Below are 24,597 nucleotides of genomic sequence, written 5' to 3' on the forward strand. Positions count from 1 at the left end.
ATAGGGGATACATTTCGTAAAACGCTTGATCGCTAGTTTCACTGAAACACAGACATTATTTATATTGTATACAATGCAACAATTACATTAGAGTTATATTAGAAAAAAAACACCCGATGATAGACCAATATTTTATTTAGTATATATGAGGTAAGGTTATTAGGTTACATACAATTATTTAATCTCTGCGGAGACACGTAGCCCTGCCCGCCGCCAGGGGCAGCTGTTTGTTTGTTACAAGTAGGAAAAGGCGAAGAAGAAAACTTATTCTACTCTGCAGTAAACAAAGCTTTCCATTCTGAGACCGGAGGTAAAACAAGTTTGCAACCTCCTGTATAATGAACTCTCTTTCAGATTAAAGGTATTGATATCGGAACTACACTATTCTTAATTTATGGTTTCAATATCGGAACATGTATACAACTATAAAGCTAAAGTTAAGAGTTAAAAACAGTTGTCGAAATGTCTTAAACTTAGAGATTCGAATATTTAACAGAGTATTAACTGATGTATTACCACATAATACATTATTACTTGTAACTTAGTGGAATACGTTAACATGTACATTCAGAAGTATTTGATCTCAGTGCAAAACTTATTTTACCCTCGAACAGAAGTTAGAATGTGGCCCGCAAATCAGGAATCAAAAACCTGCAAGGGCTTTTTACACCTGGTTTGTGAAAGAGTTTACATCGTGATGCACTTGGTTTTTCTATCAGCTTCCTCGCTGAGCGAACGAAACATCACTTCATCTCCCGGGACCCACTATGCACGGCCCAGTGGACCAGTAGTGGGCCAATATGGCGGCCGAACTCATCCCCTCCAAGAACAAGTTGTCTCCTTCTCCCCCCGCCTCCTCCTTCTCCTCCTCCCCCAACAGAAACCAGCAGCAGAACCGGACTGACAACAACAGCTCCCCCACGGGACGGGGCCCACACTGGCAGGGCCTCTACCCCACCATCAGAGAGAGGTGGGGATGACCTGAATCTTAAGACTCACTAGTGTCGTGGTGTTGGACAATCCCCAATGTCTACCTGTATGCATCCTAGGGCAAGAAGTCCTCCCACCGCTACCTTTTCCTTAATGACCAATCTGTACCCCCACCCCCAACCCCAGGAACTCTGTGATGTTTAACAATGAGGTGATGGCCGACGTCTTCTTCCTGGTGGGGCCCCCGGGGTGCACCCAGCGGGTCCCGGGTCACAAGGTCAGACTGCAGCACCCTGGTCACTTACACCACCCTAGTAGCTACATACACCATGGTGTGTGTAGTTCTGTGGAACTATGCTACTGCTGCCGTGGTTCTGTGCAACTGTGGTTCTTGTGTTCTGCAGTACGTTCTGGCAGTGGGCAGCTCCGTGTTCCACGCCATGTTCTACGGAGAGCTGGCCGAGGACCAGGGAGAGATCCGCATCCCCGACGTCGAACCGCCGTCCTTCCTGGCCATGTTGAAGTGGGTTCTCCTCCCCTAGACCAGCACCAATACACTCATACCAGTAACCATTTCATGCCATTATACACCATCGACAAACTCCCAGCAAAATAACTGGCTTCACACACACCTGCTCTCCTGCCTCTCCGTCTCCTCGGTTTCACCATCTTCTACCATCACATGTTGCAGGAGCACTGCGAGGGGGGGAGTGAGGTGTGCGTTGTTGGGTATAGTTTGTAAGGTGTGCTTTCCCTCCGCAGGTACATCTACTGCGATGAGATCCAGCTGTGTGCCGACACGGTGCTGGCCACGCTGTACGCGGCCAAGAAGTACATGGTGCCCCACCTGGCGCGGGCCTGCGTGTCCTTCCTGGAGGGCAGCCTGAGCGCCCGCAGCGCCTGCGTGCTGCTGTCCCAGAGCTGCCTGTTCGAGGAGCCCGAGCTCACGCTGCGCTGCTGGGAGGTGATCGACGCGCAGGCCGAGCTGGCCCTCCGCTCCGAGGGCTTCTGCGACATCGACGCCCGCACGCTGGAGAGCATCCTGCGGCGTGAGACGCTCAACGCCAAGGAGCTGGTGGTGTTCGAGGCGGCGCTGGGCTGGGCCGAGGCCGAGTGTCAGCGGCGGGACCTGGACCCCAGCGCCGAGAACCGCCGGCGGGTCCTGGGGAAGGCCATCTACCTGCTGCGCCTTCCCAGCATGCCCCTGGACGACTTCGCCAACGGGCCGGCGCAGTCGGGCCTGCTGACGCTGGGCGAGACCAACGAGCTCTTCCTGTGGTTCACGGCGCTCAACAAGCCCGAGCTGCTGTTCTGCAGCGCGCCGCGCCCCGGCCTCCCCGCCCAGCGCTGCCACCGCTTCCAGTCCTGCGCCTACCGCAGCAACCAGTGGCGCTACCGCGGCCGCTGCGACAGCATCCAGTTTGCCGTGGACAAGCGCGTCTTCGTGGCGGGCTTCGGGCTGTACGGGTCCAGCTGCGGCTCGGCCGAGTACGGCGCCCGGATCGAGCTCAAGCGGCAGGGCGCCACCGTGGGCCACAACATCGTCAAGTACTTCTCCGACGGCTCCAGCACCACCTTCCCCGTGTGGTTCGAGTACCCGGTGCAGGTGGAGCCGGACACCTTCTACACGGCCAGCGTGGTTCTGGACGGCAACGAGCTCAGCTACTTCGGCCAGGAGGGTGTGACGGAGGTGCAGAGCGGCAAGGTCACCTTCCAGTTCCAGTGCTCCTCGGACAGTACCAACGGAACCGGAGTCCAGGGGGGGCAGATCCCCGAGCTGGTCTTCTATGCCTGAGGAAGGACTCAACTAGAAGACCCCCTGACTTTGGGTCTGGGGACCTGAGTGTAAACTCTAAGCACTGCCTTACTAACACTAAGGGCCCTATTTTAACGGTCTGAAACGCAAGGGAGAAGCGCCAAGCGCAAGTAGCTTTGTGGGCGGTTCTATGGCGATGTCGCTAGTTTACCGGCGCAAAAAATGACTCTTGCGCCCTGCGCAAATCTAAAAAGGGTTGGTCTGAAGTAGCCTAATTACCCGTAAGTGTGGTTTGGGCGTAACGTGCAATAAACCAATGAGAGTGCCAGCTCCCATCCCCTTTAAGAGCCATGAGCACATTTGAATCTGACGAGTTGATATTTTGACAGCGCGTCTGCAGTAGAGGTGGATTCAATGATTCGTTTACGTGAACCAGTTCGCGTCAGTCAGTTCGCCAAGATGAGTCGTTCGCGAATCGTTCGTTCGTTCGTTCAGCCCAGTTTCCGGTTCAGTCCAGTTTCCGTTTCCGGTAGCGGTGAATCGCATCATGCAATGCACCCATTGCATGGTTCTCAGCTGAGTCAGTCAGACTCAGTGCTACCGGAAACTCGACTGAACTGGTTCAGTCGAGTTTCCGGTGAATCGAATGGCGAATCGAATCACTTTATCCTGAAAGTTGAGTCAATATCGTTATTTTTATATATTAAAAAAATACCCGAGATAAAGGAACAATGTGAAACCCTAACCCTAAAATGTAAACACCAGGCTACTTGACAAGAAAATGTAACGGACCACCTGAGGCTTTACTTCACCTCAGAGATAATGCGTTAGTTAATAATGATATGCCTTGCGGCATATGTGTGCCGTGAGTCGCCTCGGTCCCTCGTCTTCCTGAACGAACTGTCTGCGAGTCGTGGGTCTGGGAGGAGTCAATTCTGAGTCACGAACGACGCGAACGAGACGACCGACGCGAACGAGACGACCGACGCGATCGACGCGACCGACGCGAACGACGCGAACGAGAGAGAAGAACCAGTTCGGATCGTTCGTTCTAACGATTCGTTCGTTCGAACGAATCAGTTCGCGACCGAACCACCTCTAGTCTGCAGTCTCCGATGAGACAGATGCACATGCATTTCAAACTTCAAATGGCTCAGTTTATGGCCAAATAACACGGCCTAATTCACACATGGAATAAGGTTTTCTCCCACAACTTCAGAAATACTGAGTCCTCAAATACATTTTGGCAAAGAAAACTTATATGATATAACATGATATGCGGTAACTGGTTCTATTTAATGATATACGCAATACATTATAAACATCGTTTCTTATCAGTATTGTATGCATTATCGTTATCGACTTGTGTTCCTAATATGCATGTGTCCCCCGTTAATATACATTGCCAGTGACTGTATTATGCGTTACGTGTTTAGTTTGCGTGTGTTTAAACAGATGGACGCACACACGCGCGGCCGCATTCATTCATTCTTTTTAACACTCACTCGCGGTAAAACAATGTTTTCTCACGATCAAATACTCATCAATCCTAAAAGTTATGGGCATGTACACGATGTCTGTGTCAAGAAAATGTGTTTGCTGTACGGTGTTTGCAGATGCATTGATTTAAAAGTAAAACGTATTTCTGCTGTATCAGCTGTTCGTTCCCAAAATAATTTACCAAGAATGGGTGGCTAGGTAGATGAGAGAAGCAAAGTGTATGCGCGAGGTGCACAAGCAACATTATGCATGCGCCCTTAAAATAGCATCTGAACAACGCGCCACTGACTTACAACCAGGTATTTCCTGGTTTGTGGCGCAAGTGGTTTCTGAAACTGCAAAATAGCACCAGCGAACGTTTGCGCCAGAACACGCCTCCTCCTTTCGCCGAACCGCCCCTTGGGGCGCAAGATCAATCCCTAATTCACCGACGCGTGGCGCAGAAGGGAAAAGAACGCTTTGCGCCAGTTGCAAACTAGCAACGACACATGCGCCAGTGATTAAGTCAATTGCGCCGGATGCAAGATAGGGCCCTAAGCCTTATTCCACACCTCATGTCATGTCTCATGTTCTCATGTCCACATTGACGCTTGACTGGACTACATTCCTGAGGTTCCTAAAGGAGGGGCCACATGACAGATGGGGCTTAAACCCATCATGGTTGCTGCTCATTTTGATATTCAGGATCAAATCCTCTTTTTCTTAATCAGTTATTGTGTATGAATTTGAACATTTGAAGGGAGTGAAGGAAAGCATAATTCCTCTTAGAGGGGTTGGTGCTATGTTCTCATCACTAGTTCAAAACTGTCCTTACAGTTCCTTATCCGTTTGATTTTCTTTGCTGATACCCAGTTTGATGTGTTTTCCAGTGGCTGTGTGGGTACTGCATGTTGTGTGGTGCGTGGCTGGGAGGGATTGGCTGGCTGCAGCGTTGGAAATAAAGGAAATATTTATCTACAGTCGCTCATTATTCTACACAGCTGTTACAACCACATGTTACATTAAAACCAGAACATTACTCCAATCAATATTTACCTGACATTCTAATCCGTCCTTAAATGTTTTAATCCATCCATGACATTGTAATCCTATTTTAGATGACAAATCGATCCGTTTTATACCAAATCATTTGAATCCATCCTTAAATGTTTTAATCCACCCATGTGACATTGTAATCCTATTTTAGATCACAAATCGATCCATTTTATTCCAAATCATTCTAATCATTTACCATTTTGGGATGACATCGTTCTAATCCATCTTTAGATGACATCATGAAGGCCGTAGCGCCCCCATGTCATTTGGTCCAGGTGAGATGGTCCTCTGATCAGCCGTACCAACAGGTCTGGACCAAAACCCTGCTGCTGCAATCTCCTCAAGGACAGACGGGAGGAGGCGTGTTCTCAAGGACAGAGGAGAGGAGGAGTCTCCCCAAGGCCAGTGGAAAGGAGGAGTCTCCTCAAGGACAGAGGAGAGGAGGGGGGGGGTGCTACATGAGTCTGGGTTTCTTGCTGGCCTGGAACTGTTGGGTCTTGTTCTTGACGGACTTGACCAGCAGAGAGAGACTTGGGTCCAGACTCTTCTTCTCAGCGCCGCCCCCAGCGCTGCCGGCCACCGCTTCCTGTATCTGTGTGGGCACTTCCTGCTTCCTGCGGCGATGCGTGTCCTGCTGGGCGCGGCGCCGGAGCTTCTCGGCCACGATGGTGTCCGTGCCGCGCGTCTTCCGGAAGTTGGGGTCCGACGGGTCCAGGTTGAACAGGTGGGACGTGAACACCGCCTGGAACCGGGGGTCAGCAACGTCCACCTGCACACACACACACACACACACATTGAACTGATCTGTTTCTCCTTCTTCTGACAAATGTACTTATTGTAGGTCGCTTTTGATAAAAGCGTTGGCTAAATGTAAATGTGACAGATCTGAAAATATCAGCTTTGACTGAATTATATATTTTATATTACAGTTTACTATAGTACATCATATATTGTATATTTTTTATATATATAGTAGTACATTTTAGATGGTTTATTATACATTTTGTTTTCATTATAAAAGGTATAGACGTATATTTTAGATTGGATATTATACATGGTGTATTTCATTATACAGTATAGTTTAGATTAGACATTATACATGGTATATTTCCTATCGCAGTATATTTTACATTGGATATTGTGCATGTTTTATTTCCCATGCAGCAGATCATAGTATATTTAAATGGTTTATCTAATGACATTGATGATCTCATGTTGTTCTCCTGGTGACCCCTTCCTCCGCTGACCTGGAAGTTGTCCTTGGGGAGGTCCTCCTGGCTCTTCTTCTGTAGTTTCTTCTTCTTCTTCTTGCTGAGGTTCTGCAGCTCAACGATCTTCTCAAAGTTGAAATGGTTGTGCTTCTCATCCTCATCATCTCCCATCAGCAGAGACATCTCCGCCTGAGAGACAGGCAGACAGACAGACAGACAGCCAGGCAGACAGACAGACAGACAGACAGACGCACAGTGTTGAGTTCAGTTGTTAGAATACAGCAGAATTAGGGTTTGTTCTGTGTGTTTTAAAAATATAAACACGGCTTGTATCTGATTTTATGGACAAAAACTGTCGCTCCAGCTTATTTTCCAGAGCGGCTATTAGGTCGATTCTGCAACACAAAGACTTTGGCGCTTTCTTCAGTGATTTGCGTTTGAGTGCTAAAACATGAAGTTCCTAATGCCCTCACGATGTAAAGCCAGCATTTTTTCAGCGCTTCCCACAATGTGCTCTCAGTCCATGAGCGGTAACTCAAAGCCTCGTCACTCAAAAGCGTCTAAATGAACAACTAAAATATGCCTTTTTTACTAAATCTATCGTTCAGGGTTTTAATATAGCTTGGATCGGCATCGTCTACAATTACTCATGGACGCCAACTCAACCATCTGTGGACCGGCAACGAGCCACGGCCACCAGGAACATTTTTTACAGTTTCACGCCAGCATTGTGGATTGTACTATAGAGCGGCTTATTTGTTGCATTTTAAAACATACAACCCCATTTTACTTCTCCTGCGGCTTTTAGAAAAAACAGCTTTATTTTGGTAAGTTCTGAAACCTTTCTCTTCTCCAGCTCTTCATCCTCCTCTGAACTCTCCTCTTCCTTCTTCTTCGTTTGTTTCTTCACACCTGCTGCAAGGAGGTGAGCCAACCGGACAGGAAGTTAATGCTGGGTCAGCAGGGTTCAACATGGACGTTTACTAGATAACCTTCAGTCCTGCTGAAGGACTCATTAGTCTGATTGACTGTTGCTGACGAGGTACCTGAAGCGCCCAGCTCCTCAGCGAAGTAGGGGTCGTTAAGGTCCACGTCTGACGGAACGTCATCATCATCATCTTCATCAGCGAGGTTGGACTCCACCTCCCCCTGGAGAAAGAGACTTGCGGTTGCTGTGTGTGTATAACCACAACAAACACACAACACAAACACCCCCGTCTCCCGGTTCCTCCTCTATGTTCACATATCAACAAACACACGACACTAACACACCCCACCTCCTGGTCCTTCTCTATAACCAACCATCATCAAACACACGATACAAACACACCCTGACTCCTGGTTCCTCGTCTATAACCACACATCATCAAACACCCCACCTCTTGGTTCCTCCTCTGTTTCCTCCTCTCTTTCTTCTTCTCCAGGTAGTCCTCCCAGGGGGTCCGCTGCTCCTGGACCTCCATCTTCTTCTTCACCAGCCTCTCCGTGGTCTCCCTCAGACCTGTTGCCATGGAGACACTCTCACAGTCACTCCTACGTCTCTACCATCCCACCCTCTCCCCCCTCCTGCCCTCATTGACAATAAGGTGGTCTACTAGATGTAGAGCACCAGAGGGTGGTCTCCTAGATGTAGAGCACCAGAGGGTGGTCTACTAGATGTAGAGCACCAGAGGGTGGTCGACTAGATGTAGAGCACCAGAGGGTGGTCGACTAGATGTAGAGCACCAGAGGGTGGTCTACTAGATGTAGAGCACCAGAGGGTGGTCTCCTAGATGTAGAGCACCAGAGGGTGGTCTACTAGATGTAGAGCACCAGAGGGTGGTCTACTAGATGATCTGGACCAGAGGGTGGTCTCCTAGATGATCTGGACCAGAGGGTGGTCTCCTAGATGCTCTGGACCAGAGGGTGGTCTCCTAGATGTAGAGCACCAGAGGGTGGTCTCCTAGATGTAGAGCACCAGAGGGTGGTCTCCTAGATGTAGAGCACCAGAGGGTGGTCTCCTAGATGTAGAGCACCAGAGGGTGGTCTCCTAGATGATCTGGACCAGAGGGTGGTCTACTAGATGTAGAGCACCAGAGGGTGGTCTCCTAGATGATCTGGACCAGAGGGTGGTCTACTAGATGTAGAGCACCAGAGGGTGGTCTCCTAGATGCTCTGGACCAGAGGGTGGTCTACTAGATGTTCTGGACCAGAGGGTGCCCTACTAGATGTTCTGGACCAGAGGGTGGTCTACTAGATGTAGAGCACCAGAGGGTGGTCTCCTAGATGTAGAGCACCAGAGGGTGGTCTCCTAGATGTAGAGCACCAGAGGGTGGTCTCCTAGATGATCTGGACCAGAGGGTGGTCTACTAGATGTAGAGCACCAGAGGGTGGTCTCCTAGATGCTCTGGACCAGAGGGTGGTCTACTAGATGTTCTGGACCAGAGGGTGCCCTACTAGATGTTCTGGACCAGAGGGTGGTCTACTAGATGTAGAGCACCAGAGGGTGGTCTCCTAGATGATCTGGACCAGAGGGTGGTCTACTAGATGTAGAGCACCAGAGGGTGGTCTCCTAGATGATCTGGACCAGAGGGTGGTCTACTAGATGTAGAGCACCAGAGGGTGGTCTCCTAGATGCTCTGGACCAGAGGGTGGTCTACTAGATGTAGAGCACCAGAGGGTGGTCTCCTAGATGTAGAGCACCAGAGGGTGGTCTCCTAGATGTAGAGCACCAGAGGGTGGTCTCCTAGATGATCTGGACCAGAGGGTGGTCTACTAGATGTAGAGCACCAGAGGGTGGTCTCCTAGATGATCTGGACCAGAGGGTGGTCTACTAGATGTAGAGCACCAGAGGGTGGTCTCCTAGATGCTCTGGACCAGAGGGTGGTCTACTAGATGTTCTGGACCAGAGGGTGCCCTACTAGATGTTCTGGACCAGAGGGTGGTCTACTAGATGTAGAGCACCAGAGGGTGGTCTCCTAGATGTAGAGCACCAGAGGGTGGTCTCCTAGATGTAGAGCACCAGAGGGTGGTCTCCTAGATGATCTGGACCAGAGGGTGGTCTACTAGATGTAGAGCACCAGAGGGTGGTCTCCTAGATGCTCTGGACCAGAGGGTGGTCTACTAGATGTTCTGGACCAGAGGGTGCCCTACTAGATGTTCTGGACCAGAGGGTGGTCTACTAGATGTAGAGCACCAGAGGGTGGTCTCCTAGATGATCTGGACCAGAGGGTGGTCTACTAGATGTAGAGCACCAGAGGGTGGTCTCCTAGATGATCTGGACCAGAGGGTGGTCTACTAGATGTAGAGCACCAGAGGGTGGTCTCCTAGATGCTCTGGACCAGAGGGTGGTCTACTAGATGTAGAGCACCAGAGGGTGGTCTCCTAGATGTTCTGGACCAGAGGGTGGTCTACTAGATGTAGAGCACCAGAGGGGGGTCTCCTAGATGTTCTGGAACAGAGGGTGGTCTACTAGATGTAGAGCACCAGAGGGTGGTCTCCTAGATGTTCTGGACCAGAGGGTGCTCTACTAGATGTTCTTGACCAGGGGGTGGTCTACTAGATGTAGAGCACCAGAGGGTGGTCTACTAGATGTTCTGGACCAGAGGGTGGTCTACTAGATGTAGAGCACCAGAGGGTGGTCTCCTAGATGTTCTGGACCAGAGGGTGGTCTACTAGATGTAGAGCACCAGAGGGTGGTCTACTAGATGTTCTGGACCAGAGGGTGGTCTACTAGATGTAGAGCACCAGAGGGTGGTCTCCTAGATGTTCTGGACCAGAGGGTGGTCTACTTGATGTAGAGCACCAGAGGGTGGTCTCCTAGATGTTCTGGACCAGAGGGTGGTCTACTAGATGATCTGGACCAGAGGGTGGTCTACTAGATGTAGAGCACCAGAGGGTGGTCTCCTAGATGTTCTGGACCAGAGGGTGGTCTACTAGATGTAGAGCACCAGAGGGTGGTCTCCTAGATGATCTGGACCAGAGGGTGGTCTACTAGATGTAGAGCACCAGAGGGTGGTCTCCTAGATGCTCTGGACCAGAGGGTGGTCTACTAGATGTAGAGCACCAGAGGGTGGTCTCCTAGATGTTCTGGACCAGAGGGTGGTCTACTAGATGTAGAGCACCAGAGGGGGGTCTCCTAGATGTTCTGGACCAGAGGGTGGTCTACTAGATGTAGAGCACCAGAGGGTGGTCTCCTAGATGTTCTGGACCAGAGGGTGCTCTACTAGATGTTCTGGACCAGAGGGTGGTCTACTAGATGTAGAGCACCAGAGGGTGGTCTCCTAGATGTAGAGCACCAGAGGGTGGTCTCCTAGATGTAGAGCACCAGAGGGTGGTCTCCTAGATGATCTGGACCAGAGGGTGGTCTACTAGATGTAGAGCACCAGAGGGTGGTCTCCTAGATGATCTGGACCAGAGGGTGGTCTACTAGATGTAGAGCACCAGAGGGTGGTCTCCTAGATGCTCTGGACCAGAGGGTGGTCTACTAGATGTTCTGGACCAGAGGGTGCCCTACTAGATGTTCTGGACCAGAGGGTGGTCTCCTAGATGTAGAGCACCAGAGGGTGGTCTCCTAGATGTAGAGCACCAGAGGGTGGTCTCCTAGATGATCTGGACCAGAGGGTGGTCTACTAGATGTAGAGCACCAGAGGGTGGTCTCCTAGATGCTCTGGACCAGAGGGTGGTCTACTAGATGTTCTGGACCAGAGGGTGCCCTACTAGATGTTCTGGACCAGAGGGTGGTCTACTAGATGTAGAGCACCAGAGGGTGGTCTCCTAGATGATCTGGACCAGAGGGTGGTCTACTAGATGTAGAGCACCAGAGGGTGGTCTCCTAGATGATCTGGACCAGAGGGTGGTCTACTAGATGTAGAGCACCAGAGGGTGGTCTCCTAGATGCTCTGGACCAGAGGGTGGTCTACTAGATGTAGAGCACCAGAGGGTGGTCTCCTAGATGTAGAGCACCAGAGGGTGGTCTCCTAGATGTAGAGCACCAGAGGGTGGTCTCCTAGATGATCTGGACCAGAGGGTGGTCTACTAGATGTAGAGCACCAGAGGGTGGTCTCCTAGATGATCTGGACCAGAGGGTGGTCTACTAGATGTAGAGCACCAGAGGGTGGTCTCCTAGATGCTCTGGACCAGAGGGTGGTCTACTAGATGTTCTGGACCAGAGGGTGCCCTACTAGATGTTCTGGACCAGAGGGTGGTCTACTAGATGTAGAGCACCAGAGGGTGGTCTCCTAGATGTAGAGCACCAGAGGGTGGTCTCCTAGATGTAGAGCACCAGAGGGTGGTCTCCTAGATGATCTGGACCAGAGGGTGGTCTACTAGATGTAGAGCACCAGAGGGTGGTCTCCTAGATGCTCTGGACCAGAGGGTGGTCTACTAGATGTTCTGGACCAGAGGGTGCCCTACTAGATGTTCTGGACCAGAGGGTGGTCTACTAGATGTAGAGCACCAGAGGGTGGTCTCCTAGATGATCTGGACCAGAGGGTGGTCTACTAGATGTAGAGCACCAGAGGGTGGTCTCCTAGATGATCTGGACCAGAGGGTGGTCTACTAGATGTAGAGCACCAGAGGGTGGTCTCCTAGATGCTCTGGACCAGAGGGTGGTCTACTAGATGTAGAGCACCAGAGGGTGGTCTCCTAGATGTTCTGGACCAGAGGGTGGTCTACTAGATGTAGAGCACCAGAGGGGGGTCTCCTAGATGTTCTGGAACAGAGGGTGGTCTACTAGATGTAGAGCACCAGAGGGTGGTCTCCTAGATGTTCTGGACCAGAGGGTGCTCTACTAGATGTTCTTGACCAGGGGGTGGTCTACTAGATGTAGAGCACCAGAGGGTGGTCTACTAGATGTTCTGGACCAGAGGGTGGTCTACTAGATGTAGAGCACCAGAGGGTGGTCTCCTAGATGTTCTGGACCAGAGGGTGGTCTACTAGATGTAGAGCACCAGAGGGTGGTCTCCTAGATGTTCTGGACCAGAGGGTGGTCTACTAGATGTAGAGCACCAGAGGGTGGTCTCCTAGATGTTCTGGACCAGAGGGTGGTCTACTTGATGTAGAGCACCAGAGGGTGGTCTCCTAGATGTTCTGGACCAGAGGGTGGTCTACTAGATGATCTGGACCAGAGGGTGGTCTACTAGATGTAGAGCACCAGAGGGTGGTCTCCTAGATGTTCTGGACCAGAGGGTGGTCTACTAGATGTAGAGCACCAGAGGGTGGTCTCCTAGATGATCTGGACCAGAGGGTGGTCTACTAGATGTAGAGCACCAGAGGGTGGTCTCCTAGATGCTCTGGACCAGAGGGTGGTCTACTAGATGTAGAGCACCAGAGGGTGGTCTCCTAGATGTTCTGGACCAGAGGGTGGTCTACTAGATGTAGAGCACCAGAGGGGGGTCTCCTAGATGTTCTGGACCAGAGGGTGGTCTACTAGATGTTCTGGACCAGAGGGTGGTCTACTAGATGTAGAGCACCAGAGGGTGGTCTCCTAGATGTTCTGGACCAGAGGGTGGTCTACTAGATGTAGAGCACCAGAGGGTGGTCTCCTAGATGATCTGGACCAGAGGGTGGTCTACTAGATGTAGAGCACCAGAGGGTGGTCTCCTAGATGCTCTGGACCAGAGGGTGGTCTACTAGATGTAGAGCACCAGAGGGTGGTCTCCTAGATGTAGAGCACCAGAGGGTGGTCTCCTAGATGTAGAGCACCAGAGGGTGGTCTCCTAGATGTAGAGCACCAGAGGGTGGTCTCCTAGATGATCTGGACCAGAGGGTGGTCTACTAGATGTAGAGCACCAGAGGGTGGTCTCCTAGATGATCTGGACCAGAGGGTGGTCTACTAGATGTAGAGCACCAGAGGGTGGTCTCCTAGATGCTCTGGACCAGAGGGTGGTCTACTAGATGTTCTGGACCAGAGGGTGCCCTACTAGATGTTCTGGACCAGAGGGTGGTCTACTAGATGTAGAGCACCAGAGGGTGGTCTCCTAGATGTAGAGCACCAGAGGGTGGTCTCCTAGATGTAGAGCACCAGAGGGTGGTCTCCTAGATGATCTGGACCAGAGGGTGGTCTACTAGATGTAGAGCACCAGAGGGTGGTCTCCTAGATGCTCTGGACCAGAGGGTGGTCTACTAGATGTTCTGGACCAGAGGGTGCCCTACTAGATGTTCTGGACCAGAGGGTGGTCTACTAGATGTAGAGCACCAGAGGGTGGTCTCCTAGATGATCTGGACCAGAGGGTGGTCTACTAGATGTAGAGCACCAGAGGGTGGTCTCCTAGATGATCTGGACCAGAGGGTGGTCTACTAGATGTAGAGCACCAGAGGGTGGTCTCCTAGATGCTCTGGACCAGAGGGTGGTCTACTAGATGTAGAGCACCAGAGGGTGGTCTCCTAGATGTTCTGGACCAGAGGGTGGTCTACTAGATGTAGAGCACCAGAGGGGGGTCTCCTAGATGTTCTGGAACAGAGGGTGGTCTACTAGATGTAGAGCACCAGAGGGTGGTCTCCTAGATGTTCTGGACCAGAGGGTGCTCTACTAGATGTTCTTGACCAGGGGGTGGTCTACTAGATGTAGAGCACCAGAGGGTGGTCTACTAGATGTTCTGGACCAGAGGGTGGTCTACTAGATGTAGAGCACCAGAGGGTGGTCTCCTAGATGTTCTGGACCAGAGGGTGGTCTACTAGATGTAGAGCACCAGAGGGTGGTCTACTAGATGTTCTGGACCAGAGGGTGGTCTACTAGATGTAGAGCACCAGAGGGTGGTCTCCTAGATGTTCTGGACCAGAGGGTGGTCTACTTGATGTAGAGCACCAGAGGGTGGTCTCCTAGATGTTCTGGACCAGAGGGTGGTCTACTAGATGATCTGGACCAGAGGGTGGTCTACTAGATGTAGAGCACCAGAGGGTGGTCTCCTAGATGTTCTGGACCAGAGGGTGGTCTACTAGATGTAGAGCACCAGAGGGTGGTCTCCTAGATGATCTGGACCAGAGGGTGGTCTACTAGATGTAGAGCACCAGAGGGTGGTCTCCTAGATGATCTGGACCAGAGGGTGGTCTACTAGATGTAGAGCACCAGAGGGTGGTCTCCTAGATGTTCTGGACCAGAGGGTGGTCTACTAGATGTAGAGCACCAGAGGGGGGTCTCCTAGATGTTCTGGACCAGAGGGTGGTCTACTAGATGTAGAGCACCAGAGGGTGGTCTCCTAGATGTTCTGGACCAGAGGGTGCTCTACTAGATGTTCTGGACCAGAGGGTGGTCTACTAGATGTAGAGCACCAGAGGGTGGTCTCCTAGATGTAGAGCACCAGAGGGTGGTCTCCTAGATGTAGAGCACCAGAGGGTGGTCTCCTAGATGATCTGGACCAGAGGGTGGTCTACTAGATGTAGAGCACCAGAGGGTGGTCTCCTAGATGATCTGGACCAGAGGGTGGTCTACTAGATGTAGAGCACCAGAGGGTGGTCTCCTAGATGCTCTGGACCAGAGGGTGGTCTACTAGATGTTCTGGACCAGAGGGTGCCCTACTAGATGTTCTGGACCAGAGGGTGGTCTCCTAGATGTAGAGCCCCAGAGGGTGGTCTCCTAGATGTAGAGCACCAGAGGGTGGTCTCCTAGATGATCTGGACCAGAGGGTGGTCTACTAGATGTAGAGCACCAGAGGGTGGTCTCCTAGATGCTCTGGACCAGAGGGTGGTCTACTAGATGTTCTGGACCAGAGGGTGCCCTACTAGATGTTCTGGACCAGAGGGTGGTCTACTAGATGTAGAGCACCAGAGGGTGGTCTCCTAGATGATCTGGACCAGAGGGTGGTCTACTAGATGTAGAGCACCAGAGGGTGGTCTCCTAGATGATCTGGACCAGAGGGTGGTCTACTAGATGTAGAGCACCAGAGGGTGGTCTCCTAGATGCTCTGGACCAGAGGGTGGTCTACTAGATGTAGAGCACCAGAGGGTGGTCTCCTAGATGTAGAGCACCAGAGGGTGGTCTCCTAGATGTAGAGCACCAGAGGGTGGTCTCCTAGATGATCTGGACCAGAGGGTGGTCTACTAGATGTAGAGCACCAGAGGGTGGTCTCCTAGATGATCTGGACCAGAGGGTGGTCTACTAGATGTAGAGCACCAGAGGGTGGTCTCCTAGATGCTCTGGACCAGAGGGTGGTCTACTAGATGTTCTGGACCAGAGGGTGCCCTACTAGATGTTCTGGACCAGAGGGTGGTCTACTAGATGTAGAGCACCAGAGGGTGGTCTCCTAGATGTAGAGCACCAGAGGGTGGTCTCCTAGATGTAGAGCACCAGAGGGTGGTCTCCTAGATGATCTGGACCAGAGGGTGGTCTACTAGATGTAGAGCACCAGAGGGTGGTCTCCTAGATGCTCTGGACCAGAGGGTGGTCTACTAGATGTTCTGGACCAGAGGGTGCCCTACTAGATGTTCTGGACCAGAGGGTGGTCTACTAGATGTAGAGCACCAGAGGGTGGTCTCCTAGATGATCTGGACCAGAGGGTGGTCTACTAGATGTAGAGCACCAGAGGGTGGTCTCCTAGATGATCTGGACCAGAGGGTGGTCTACTAGATGTAGAGCACCAGAGGGTGGTCTCCTAGATGCTCTGGACCAGAGGGTGGTCTACTAGATGTAGAGCACCAGAGGGTGGTCTCCTAGATGTTCTGGACCAGAGGGTGGTCTACTAGATGTAGAGCACCAGAGGGGGGTCTCCTAGATGTTCTGGAACAGAGGGTGGTCTACTAGATGTAGAGCACCAGAGGGTGGTCTCCTAGATGTTCTGGACCAGAGGGTGCTCTACTAGATGTTCTTGACCAGGGGGTGGTCTACTAGATGTAGAGCACCAGAGGGTGGTCTACTAGATGTTCTGGACCAGAGGGTGGTCTACTAGATGTAGAGCACCAGAGGGTGGTCTCCTAGATGTTCTGGACCAGAGGGTGGTCTACTAGATGTAGAGCACCAGAGGGTGGTCTCCTAGATGTTCTGGACCAGAGGGTGGTCTACTAGATGTAGAGCACCAGAGGGTGGTCTCCTAGATGTTCTGGACCAGAGGGTGGTCTACTTGATGTAGAGCACCAGAGGGTGGTCTCCTAGATGTTCTGGACCAGAGGGTGGTCTACTAGATGATCTGGACCAGAGGGTGGTCTACTAGATGTAGAGCACCAGAGGGTGGTCTCCTAGATGTTCTGGACCAGAGGGTGGTCTACTAGATGTAGAGCACCAGAGGGTGGTCTCCTAGATGATCTGGACCAGAGGGTGGTCTACTAGATGTAGAGCACCAGAGGGTGGTCTCCTAGATGCTCTGGACCAGAGGGTGGTCTACTAGATGTAGAGCACCAGAGGGTGGTCTCCTAGATGTTCTGGACCAGAGGGTGGTCTACTAGATGTAGAGCACCAGAGGGGGGTCTCCTAGATGTTCTGGACCAGAGGGTGGTCTACTAGATGTAGAGCACCAGAGGGTGGTCTCCTAGATGTTCTGGACCAGAGGGTGCTCTACTAGATGTTCTGGACCAGAGGGTGGTCTACTAGATGTAGAGCACCAGAGGGTGGTCTCCTAGATGATCTGGACCAGAGGGTGCTCTACTAGATGTTCTGGACCAGAGGGTGGTCTACTAGATGTAGAGCACCAGAGGGTGGTCTCCTAGATGATCTGGACCAGAGGGTGGTCTACTAGATGTAGAGCACCAGAGGGTGGTCTCCTAGATGCTCTGGACCAGAGGGTGGTCTACTAGATGTAGAGCACCAGAGGGTGGTCTCCTAGATGCTCTGGACCAGAGGGTGGTCTACTAGATGTAGAGCACCAGAGGGTGGTCTCCTAGATGCTCTGGACCAGAGGGTGGTCTACTAGATGTAGAGCACCAGAGGGTGGTCTCCTAGATGATCTGGACCAGAGGGTGGTCTACTAGATGTAGAGCACCAGAGGGTGGTCTCCTAGATGCTCTGGACCAGAGGGTGGTCTACTAGATGTAGAGCACCAGAGGGTGGTCTCCTAGATGCTCTGGACCAGAGGGTGGTCTACTAGATGTAGAGCACCAGAGGGTGGTCTCCTAGATGTTCTGGACCAGAGGGTGGTCTACTAGATGTAGAGCACCAGAGGGTGGTCTCCTAGATGTTCTGGACCAGAGGGTGCTCTACTAGATGTTCTGGACCAGAGGGTGGTCTACTAGATGTAGAGCACCAGAGGGTGGTCTCCTAGATGATCTGGACCAGAGGGTGGTCTACTAGATGTAGAGCACCAGAGGGTGGTCTCCTAGATGATCTGGACCAGAGGGTGGTCTACTAGATGTAGAGCACCAGAGGGTGGTCTCCTAGATGCTCTGGACCAGAGGGTGGTCTACTAGATGTAGAGCACCAGAGGGTGGTCTCCTAGATGCTCTGGACCAGAGGGTGGTCTACTAGATGTAGAGCACCAGAGGGTGGTCTCCTAGATGTTCTGGACCAGAGGGTGGTCTACTAGATGTAGAGCACCAGAGGGTGGTCTCCTAGATGTTCTGGACCAGAGGGTGCTCTACTAGATGTTCTGGACCAGAGGGTGGTCTACTAGATGTAGAGCACCAGAGGGTGGTCTACTAGATGTTCTGGACCAGAGGGTGGTCTACTAGATGTAGAGCACCAGAGGGTGGTCTCCTAGATGTTCTGGACCAGAGGGTGGTCTACTAGATGTAGAGCACCAGAGGGTGGTCTACTAGATGTTCTGGACCAGAGGGTGGTCTACTAGATGTAGAGCACCAGAGGGTGGTCTCCTAGATGTTCTGGACCAGAGGGTGGTCTACTAGATGTAGAGCACCAGAGGGTGGTCTCCTAGATGTTCTGGACCAGAGGGTGGTCTACTAGATGTTCTGGACCAGAGGGTGGTCTACTAGATGTAGAGCACCAGAGGGTGGTCTCCTAGATGTTCTGGACCAGAGGGTGGTCTACTAGATGTAGAGCACCAGAGGGTGGTCTACTAGATGTTCTGGACCAGAGGAGGGTCTCCTAGATGTTCTGGACCAGAGGGTGGTCTACTAGATGTTCTGGACCAGAGGGTGGTCTACTAGATGTTCTGGACCAGAGGGTGGTCTACTAGATGTTCTGGACCAGAGGATGGTCTACTAGATGTTCTGGACCAGAGGGAGGTCTACTAGAGTTTCTGGACCAGAGCGTGGTCTCCCAGAGGGTGGTCTACTAGATGTAGTGAACCAGAGGTTGGTCTACCGGAAGTAGAGCACCAGAGGGTGGTCTACCAGACGTAGAGCACCAGAGGGTGGTCTACCTACCAGGGACCCAGGACACCTCCATCTCCATCTCATTGTCTCCTCTCTGCTGGCTCTCCTTCTGCTGGATGCCCTTCAGCAGCTCTCGGTAGCGGGCGATCTGCTCCTCTCCACTCTTCTTCTTGTTCTTCCGTCTCCTCCTCTTGTCTTCCTCCTCCTCCTCCACTGGAGGCACCTCCCTCTGCTCCCCTGGAACAGGAAGTAGACAAGAAATTAGTTATTATTACCACTAGCAATGGGACAGACTCAGACACTTCTCTATTGGTGGACAGACCCCAACACCCGCTACTTTGGCTTCAGCATTTCATATTTTCATGGTATTATTTTTATACATTGGCCATTGATCTTCTACCCCTACCAGCTCTCTGCATTCACTTTGTTCTTAGCTCCACGAAAATCATAAACTACACATATAGTAGGACTAGGAAAACGTAAATAGAACATATAGTGGAACTAGGACAACCTACACCTATAGTTGGACTAGGACACCCTACACCCTAAACCCTAGTGTCGTGGTTTGGAGGGTCCCCACCTGCCGGCTTGTCTTCGGTCTTCTCTTCAGGCTCCACTGCTCCAGCCTGCTGCTCCTCCTCCTCGCTGGAGGAGGCCAGGTAGGCGTTGAAGTCCATATCCATGAGGTCAGACTTGTTGAAGTGCCTGTTGAGGGCCTGGATGCGGTCGTGGTCCGTCTCGTCCCAGGTCACCTCCACCTGCAACAGGAACACCTCCACCTCAAACACCTGGCTACGTCTGTGTGAGTGTGAATGTGTTGGTATGAGTGCGTGTGTTGGTGTGTGTCCGTGTGTTGGTGTGAGTGTGTGTGTGTGTTAGTGAGTGAGTGAGTGAGTGAGTGAGTGAGTGAGTGAGTGAGTGAGTGAGTCAGTGAGTCAGTGAGTGAGTGAGTGAGTGAGTGAGTGAGTCAGTGAGTGAGTGAGTGAGTGAGTGAGTCAGTGAGTCAGTGAGTGAGTGAGTGAGTGAGTGAGTGAGTGAGTGAGTGAGTATACCTTGGAGGTCGCGGCAGCAGAGGAGGTGAACAGTTTGGGGGTGTAGGTGGTGAGCTCCACCTCTGTGGCCACCTCTTTTGGCTCCTCATCAAACACAACATCGTCTGGAATGAAACTGGTGCCCACAGGACAGTCAAACTACCGTCTACACACAGGACAGTCAAACTACCGTCTACACACAGGACAGTCAAACTACCGTCTATACACAGGACAGTCAAACTACCGTCTACATACAGGACAGTATAACTACCGTCTACAAAGAGGACAGTATAACTACCATCTACACAGAGGACAGTATAACTACCGTCTACACACAGGACAGTCAAACTACCGTCTACACACAGGACAGTCAAATCTCCGTCTACACACAGGACAGTCAAACTACAGACTACACAGAGGACAGTCAGACTACCGTCTCCACAGAGGCAAGTCAAACTACCGTTTACACAGAGGACAGTATAACTACTGTCTACACAGAGGACAGTCAAACTACTGTCTAGACAGAGGACCGTCAAACTACCGTCGACACACTGGTCTAGTTTCTATAGTTTCTGGTCTAGTTTCTACAGTCTCCGGCCTAGCCTCTATAGTTTCTGGTCTAGTGTCTACAGTCTCTGGTCTGGTCTCTGGTCCGGTTGCTGTTCTTGACTCACCGCAGGTCCAGGATAGAGCTACTGCTCTCGTACTCAAAGCCGTCACACTCGCTGTAGAGTTTTGCGGCCGTCTCTGCAGAGTCACACTCCACCACGGCGAAGAAGTAGCGGAGACGCTTGAATTGGTAGTCCCGCAGCTTCTCCCTGTGCACCCTGCAGTAGAAAACACCGTGTCACTCACCAGCTGACCCATCTGCATTCATGTTGAGCACAAAGTATTCCTATATCACTATTGATGTCCAAGTATTCTTGTTCACTATTGACGTCAAAATATTATTGTTCACCATTGATGTGAAAGTATTCTTCTATCACTAATGACGTCCAATTATTCTTGTTCACCATTGATTTAGTTTGTTCCTCACAGAGAGGAAGAAACCCAGCAGCACAACTGTAGTCATCATCGTTTGAGGATGAAATTCCTTTTTTGTATACGAGCATATAGATAGTACCTACGTATATACAATGTATGTTGCTTAAGTTCTAAGTAAGTTGATTAAATAGCATAAAGGAGTGGTACTTCTCTTCCTCCGAGTCCTTCTCTGGGTCTTCAGGGAGGCTGACCAGCAGCTCCAGAGGTCCCTGACTCTGTTCCATCTGGAGGCGCTCCTTCCCGAACTCCGATGGGTAGATCTGGATATACATTTGATTTTTTAAGTTAAGATATATTATACACATTATATAGATGATATATACATTATATACAGTGTTGCGTAGTAGTGTCATAGTATGTAAATGTAGTGACTAAATGTGTAATAGTGTGTAAATGTAGTGTAATAGTATGTAAATATAGTGTAATAGTGTGTATATATAGTTTAATAATGTGTATATATATATAATGTTATTCTGTGTAATAGTGTGTATACAGAGTGTATTAGTGTGTTTATATAGTGTAATAGTGTGTATATAGAGTGTCATTCTGTGTAATAGTGTGTATATAGTGTGTAATACTGTGTATACAGAGTGTAATAGTGTGTTTACATAGTGTAATAGTGTGTATATAGAGTGTCATTCTGTGTAATAGTGTGTAATAGTGTGTATACAGAGTGTAATAGTGTGTTTACATAGTGTAATACTGTGTATATAGAGTGTCATTCTGTGTAATAGTGTGTATATATTGTGCAGTAGGTTCACCTTGACTGACAACACCACCCCTCCTGGTGGTTTGAAGGAGTTGAAGAGAGCCAGCAGATCTTTAGCCTTCAGGCGGTCCCAGTCCAGGTTACACACAGCTAACCGGGGCCACACCTAAACACACACACACAAAGCTGTAGCAAAATACACAACCTGACCAGTCCAGGTTACACACAGCTAGCCGGGCCCACACCTACACACACACACACACACACACAATACTGTAGCAAAGTACACAACCTGTCTAATCCAGGTTACAAACCTACACACTGACTCCTTTTCATGGAAATATGAATGGTAACTATAATATACAATTATATACAAATTATATAAACCTTATATAATAACAATTGAAAAGGACTCTGTATACATTCTCCTTGCACCGAGAGATACCTCCCATCCTTTCTCTAATTGAAGATATGTCAAGATAGTTTGCATTTGCATTGCCACTTTAGTCACAAGTCGGGTATGAGGCCAAGCCAATCTACTCACTTCTTTGTTGTTTAGATTCCCTTAACTGTGTTGCAGCCGTGACTGCAGACTTGCCGACATACCCACTTCGACCATAGGGCATTGAAATATAACTTGGTCTCTCCCGCCATGGCAGACTTCAGCCATGGCCAATCCTAATTTCTCCAGAATGGTCCCTCCCCCTCCCCTTTGTTTCCTTTGTCTTTGCTACCCACTATGGGAAAGTTTCCCATCTGGGAATCATCTCTCACCTCTTCCCCGCGGGGGGCGTCTTTACACATGTCGCCCCAGTCGTGTTGGATCTCCTCTTCCTCCCGTCGGAGGAAGGACTCCACCTCATCTTCCGTCTCGTCTTCATCAGAGCTGGTCTCCACGTTGCCCACCCCCCTGGCCAGGTCGGGCTCACTGTCATCCTCAGAACCAGAGTCCAAACCAGACTCCTCCTCTGATGACTCCTCTTCATCAGCATTGCCTCCTTCCAGCTCAGAGTCGTCCTCCTCACCTTCCTCATCTGGGAAGAGCTTTTGTTTAGTCCCTGAATCACTAACATGCTAAAAGCTTTGTTTAGTCCCTGAATCACCCACATGCTAACATCTTTTGTTTAGTCCCTGAATCACCAACATGCTAACAGCTTTTGTTTAGTCCCTGAATCACTAACATGCTAACAGCTTTTGTTTAGTCCCTGAATCACTAACATGCTAACATCTTTTGTTTAGTCCCTGAATCACCAACATGCTAACAGCTTTCTTTAGTCCCTGAATCACCAACATGCTAACACCTTTTTTTAGTCCCTGAATCACCCACATGCTAACAGCTTTGTTTAGTCCCTGAATCACCCACATGCTAACAGCTTTGTTTAGTCCCTGAATCACTAACATGCTAACCGCTTTTGTTTAGTCCCTGAATCACTAACATGCTAAAAGCTTTGTTTAGTCCCTGAATCACCAACATGCTAACAGCTTTCTTTAGTTCCTGAATCACCAACATGCTAACAGCTTTGTTTAGTCCCTGAATCACCCACATGCTAACGGACATAGGACATGCTCCATCCTATGGAGGAAGCCAGGGTCGCGCGCCCCACTGAGTGAGCTACACCAGCCAGTACACGGTACACAGTAGCGGAAATCAACAGTTATAATGTGTTGTCTTCCTATCTGACTTGCTCTCATGAGCCACTGAGTAAGACCCTACCTTCTGCCTCTTTGGACCGCCCTCCTGTCTTCACCGCCACCTTCTTCTTCCCTTCCTTCTTCCCCGGCTCCTCCACCTCCTCGCCCTCAGACTCAGAGAGGTTGTAGAATCGCCTGAGGTCCTCCTTGGCGGTGTGGTTGACCGGCCGGCCCCGCTTGTCCACCGTCTGCTTCACCTGGAAGCGCTTGTCCTTGAACATGGCCTGGAAGCGCTTGTCGATCTGGACCTTCTTCTCCCGGTCGGGCATCTCCCAGAACCGCGGGTCTTTCTGCACCCGGCGGAACCGCGCATCCTCGTTGGGCTTCTTCGACATGACGACTCTGCTACCTGAGACAACAGGTGACTAACTGCCTGGAACAACAGGTAGATATACAGGGAATTAAACCACCTGAGACAACAGGTACCTAAACTACCTGGAACAGGTAGATTTACAGGTAGCTAAACTATCTGGAACCACAGGTCGATTTGCAGGTAATTTAAGTAGCTGAAACAACAGGTAACTAAACTACATGGAACAAGAGGTAACTATCTACCTGGAACCACAAGTCGATGTACAGGTAGCTAATCTACCTGGAACTACAGGTAACTAGCTACCTGGGTAGATTGACAGGTTGCCAAGCTACTTGCTAAATCAAGGCCGAGGTCAGTAAGAGTTAATTCATGGGTCATTCTTCAACATCTAGGGAGAGTTTAGTAATCATAGTTGTTATCATACAAGGTTGAAGTGGCTAGTAATCATAGTAGTTACCGGTACATCAGATTGGTAGTAATCATAGTAGTTATCAGGTTGGTAGTTATCTTAGTAGTTAATTCAGGTTGGTATTTATGATAGTAATCATCAGTTTGGCAATAATCATAGTAGTTATATCAGGTTGGTAGTTATAGTAGTTAAATCAGGTTGGTAGTTATCATAGTTATATCAGCTTGGTGGTTATCATAGTTGTTATATCAGGTTGGTAGTTATCATAGTAGTTATATCAGGTTGGAAGTTATCATAGTAGTTATATCAGGCTGAAAGCAATCCTAGAGTGGTTATATCAGGTTGGTAGTTATCATACCAGGATGATAGTTGTCGTTATCAGATCAGGCTGGTAGTTTACATAAATGCAGTAACTAAGTGTAGCAGATAGTAAGAGATCAACCTTTCCGTTTAACGGGGAGAGTCACAGCCCTTCTGCTTATATCTCGGTAACGTTGATCTGGCAGATTTACAGACAGATTGCAGACAGAGCGAAGCAACATTACGCTAGTTTAGCATCTAACTGTTAAAAGAGTCTGCAACATTTACATGGAGGGAGTGAAACATAAATCAACACCACATAATACCATATTATTTCAATACATTATATCCATAAATCCTTCAGTCAACAGAGTAACATGTCTAAATTTTCATACCAAGTTGTGTTCTTCTGGTGGTTTACACACGTGTTTTCCCGGCATGCATTACTTCATTGACCTTTTTGCCCCGCCCATTTTACTACAGTAAGAGA

At 50.0% G+C, this 24,597-nt stretch overlaps 2 protein-coding genes across 4 annotated transcripts; one reads left to right on the top strand and one right to left on the bottom strand.

The window, feature by feature from the left end:
- The first annotated feature begins 282 nt into the window (after positions 1-282).
- LOC307071143 (BTB/POZ domain-containing protein 3-like) lies at positions 283-5,140 on the top strand. Of its 2 annotated transcripts, none has more exons than XM_079730044.1 (5): positions 283-361; positions 720-970; positions 1,117-1,207; positions 1,335-1,453; positions 1,693-5,139. In XM_079730044.1, exons 2-5 carry the CDS (start codon positions 801-803, stop codon positions 2,723-2,725), a joined length of 1,413 nt encoding a protein of 470 aa, XP_079586170.1. In that variant the 5' UTR covers positions 283-361; positions 720-800; the 3' UTR covers positions 2,726-5,139. The 2 variants fall into 2 exon arrangements, with proteins under 2 accessions (XP_079586170.1, XP_079586171.1); XM_079730045.1 differs by having other exon boundaries at positions 285-310; positions 1,693-5,140.
- Positions 5,141-5,240: 100 nt separating this feature from the next.
- On the bottom strand, positions 5,241-24,597 carry esf1 (ESF1, nucleolar pre-rRNA processing protein, homolog). Of its 2 annotated transcripts, none has more exons than XM_079730036.1 (14): positions 24,503-24,597; positions 23,108-23,458; positions 22,168-22,427; positions 21,446-21,559; positions 20,832-20,944; positions 20,315-20,467; positions 19,662-19,776; positions 19,190-19,367; positions 18,661-18,846; positions 7,812-7,933; positions 7,479-7,581; positions 7,274-7,344; positions 6,469-6,621; positions 5,241-5,990 (listed from the first exon to the last, which is right to left on the bottom strand). In XM_079730036.1, the coding sequence occupies exons 2-14, from the start codon at positions 23,418-23,420 to the stop codon at positions 5,676-5,678; spliced, it is 2,196 nt and encodes a 731-aa protein (XP_079586162.1). In that variant the 5' UTR covers positions 23,421-23,458; positions 24,503-24,597; the 3' UTR covers positions 5,241-5,675. The 2 variants fall into 2 exon arrangements, with proteins under 2 accessions (XP_079586162.1, XP_079586161.1); XM_079730035.1 differs by having other exon boundaries at positions 5,244-5,990; positions 7,274-7,347.

This window comes from Pollachius pollachius, assembly GCF_949987615.1.
Source record: "Pollachius pollachius genome assembly, chromosome: 2".
Taxonomy (NCBI): Eukaryota; Metazoa; Chordata; class Actinopteri; order Gadiformes; family Gadidae; genus Pollachius; species Pollachius pollachius.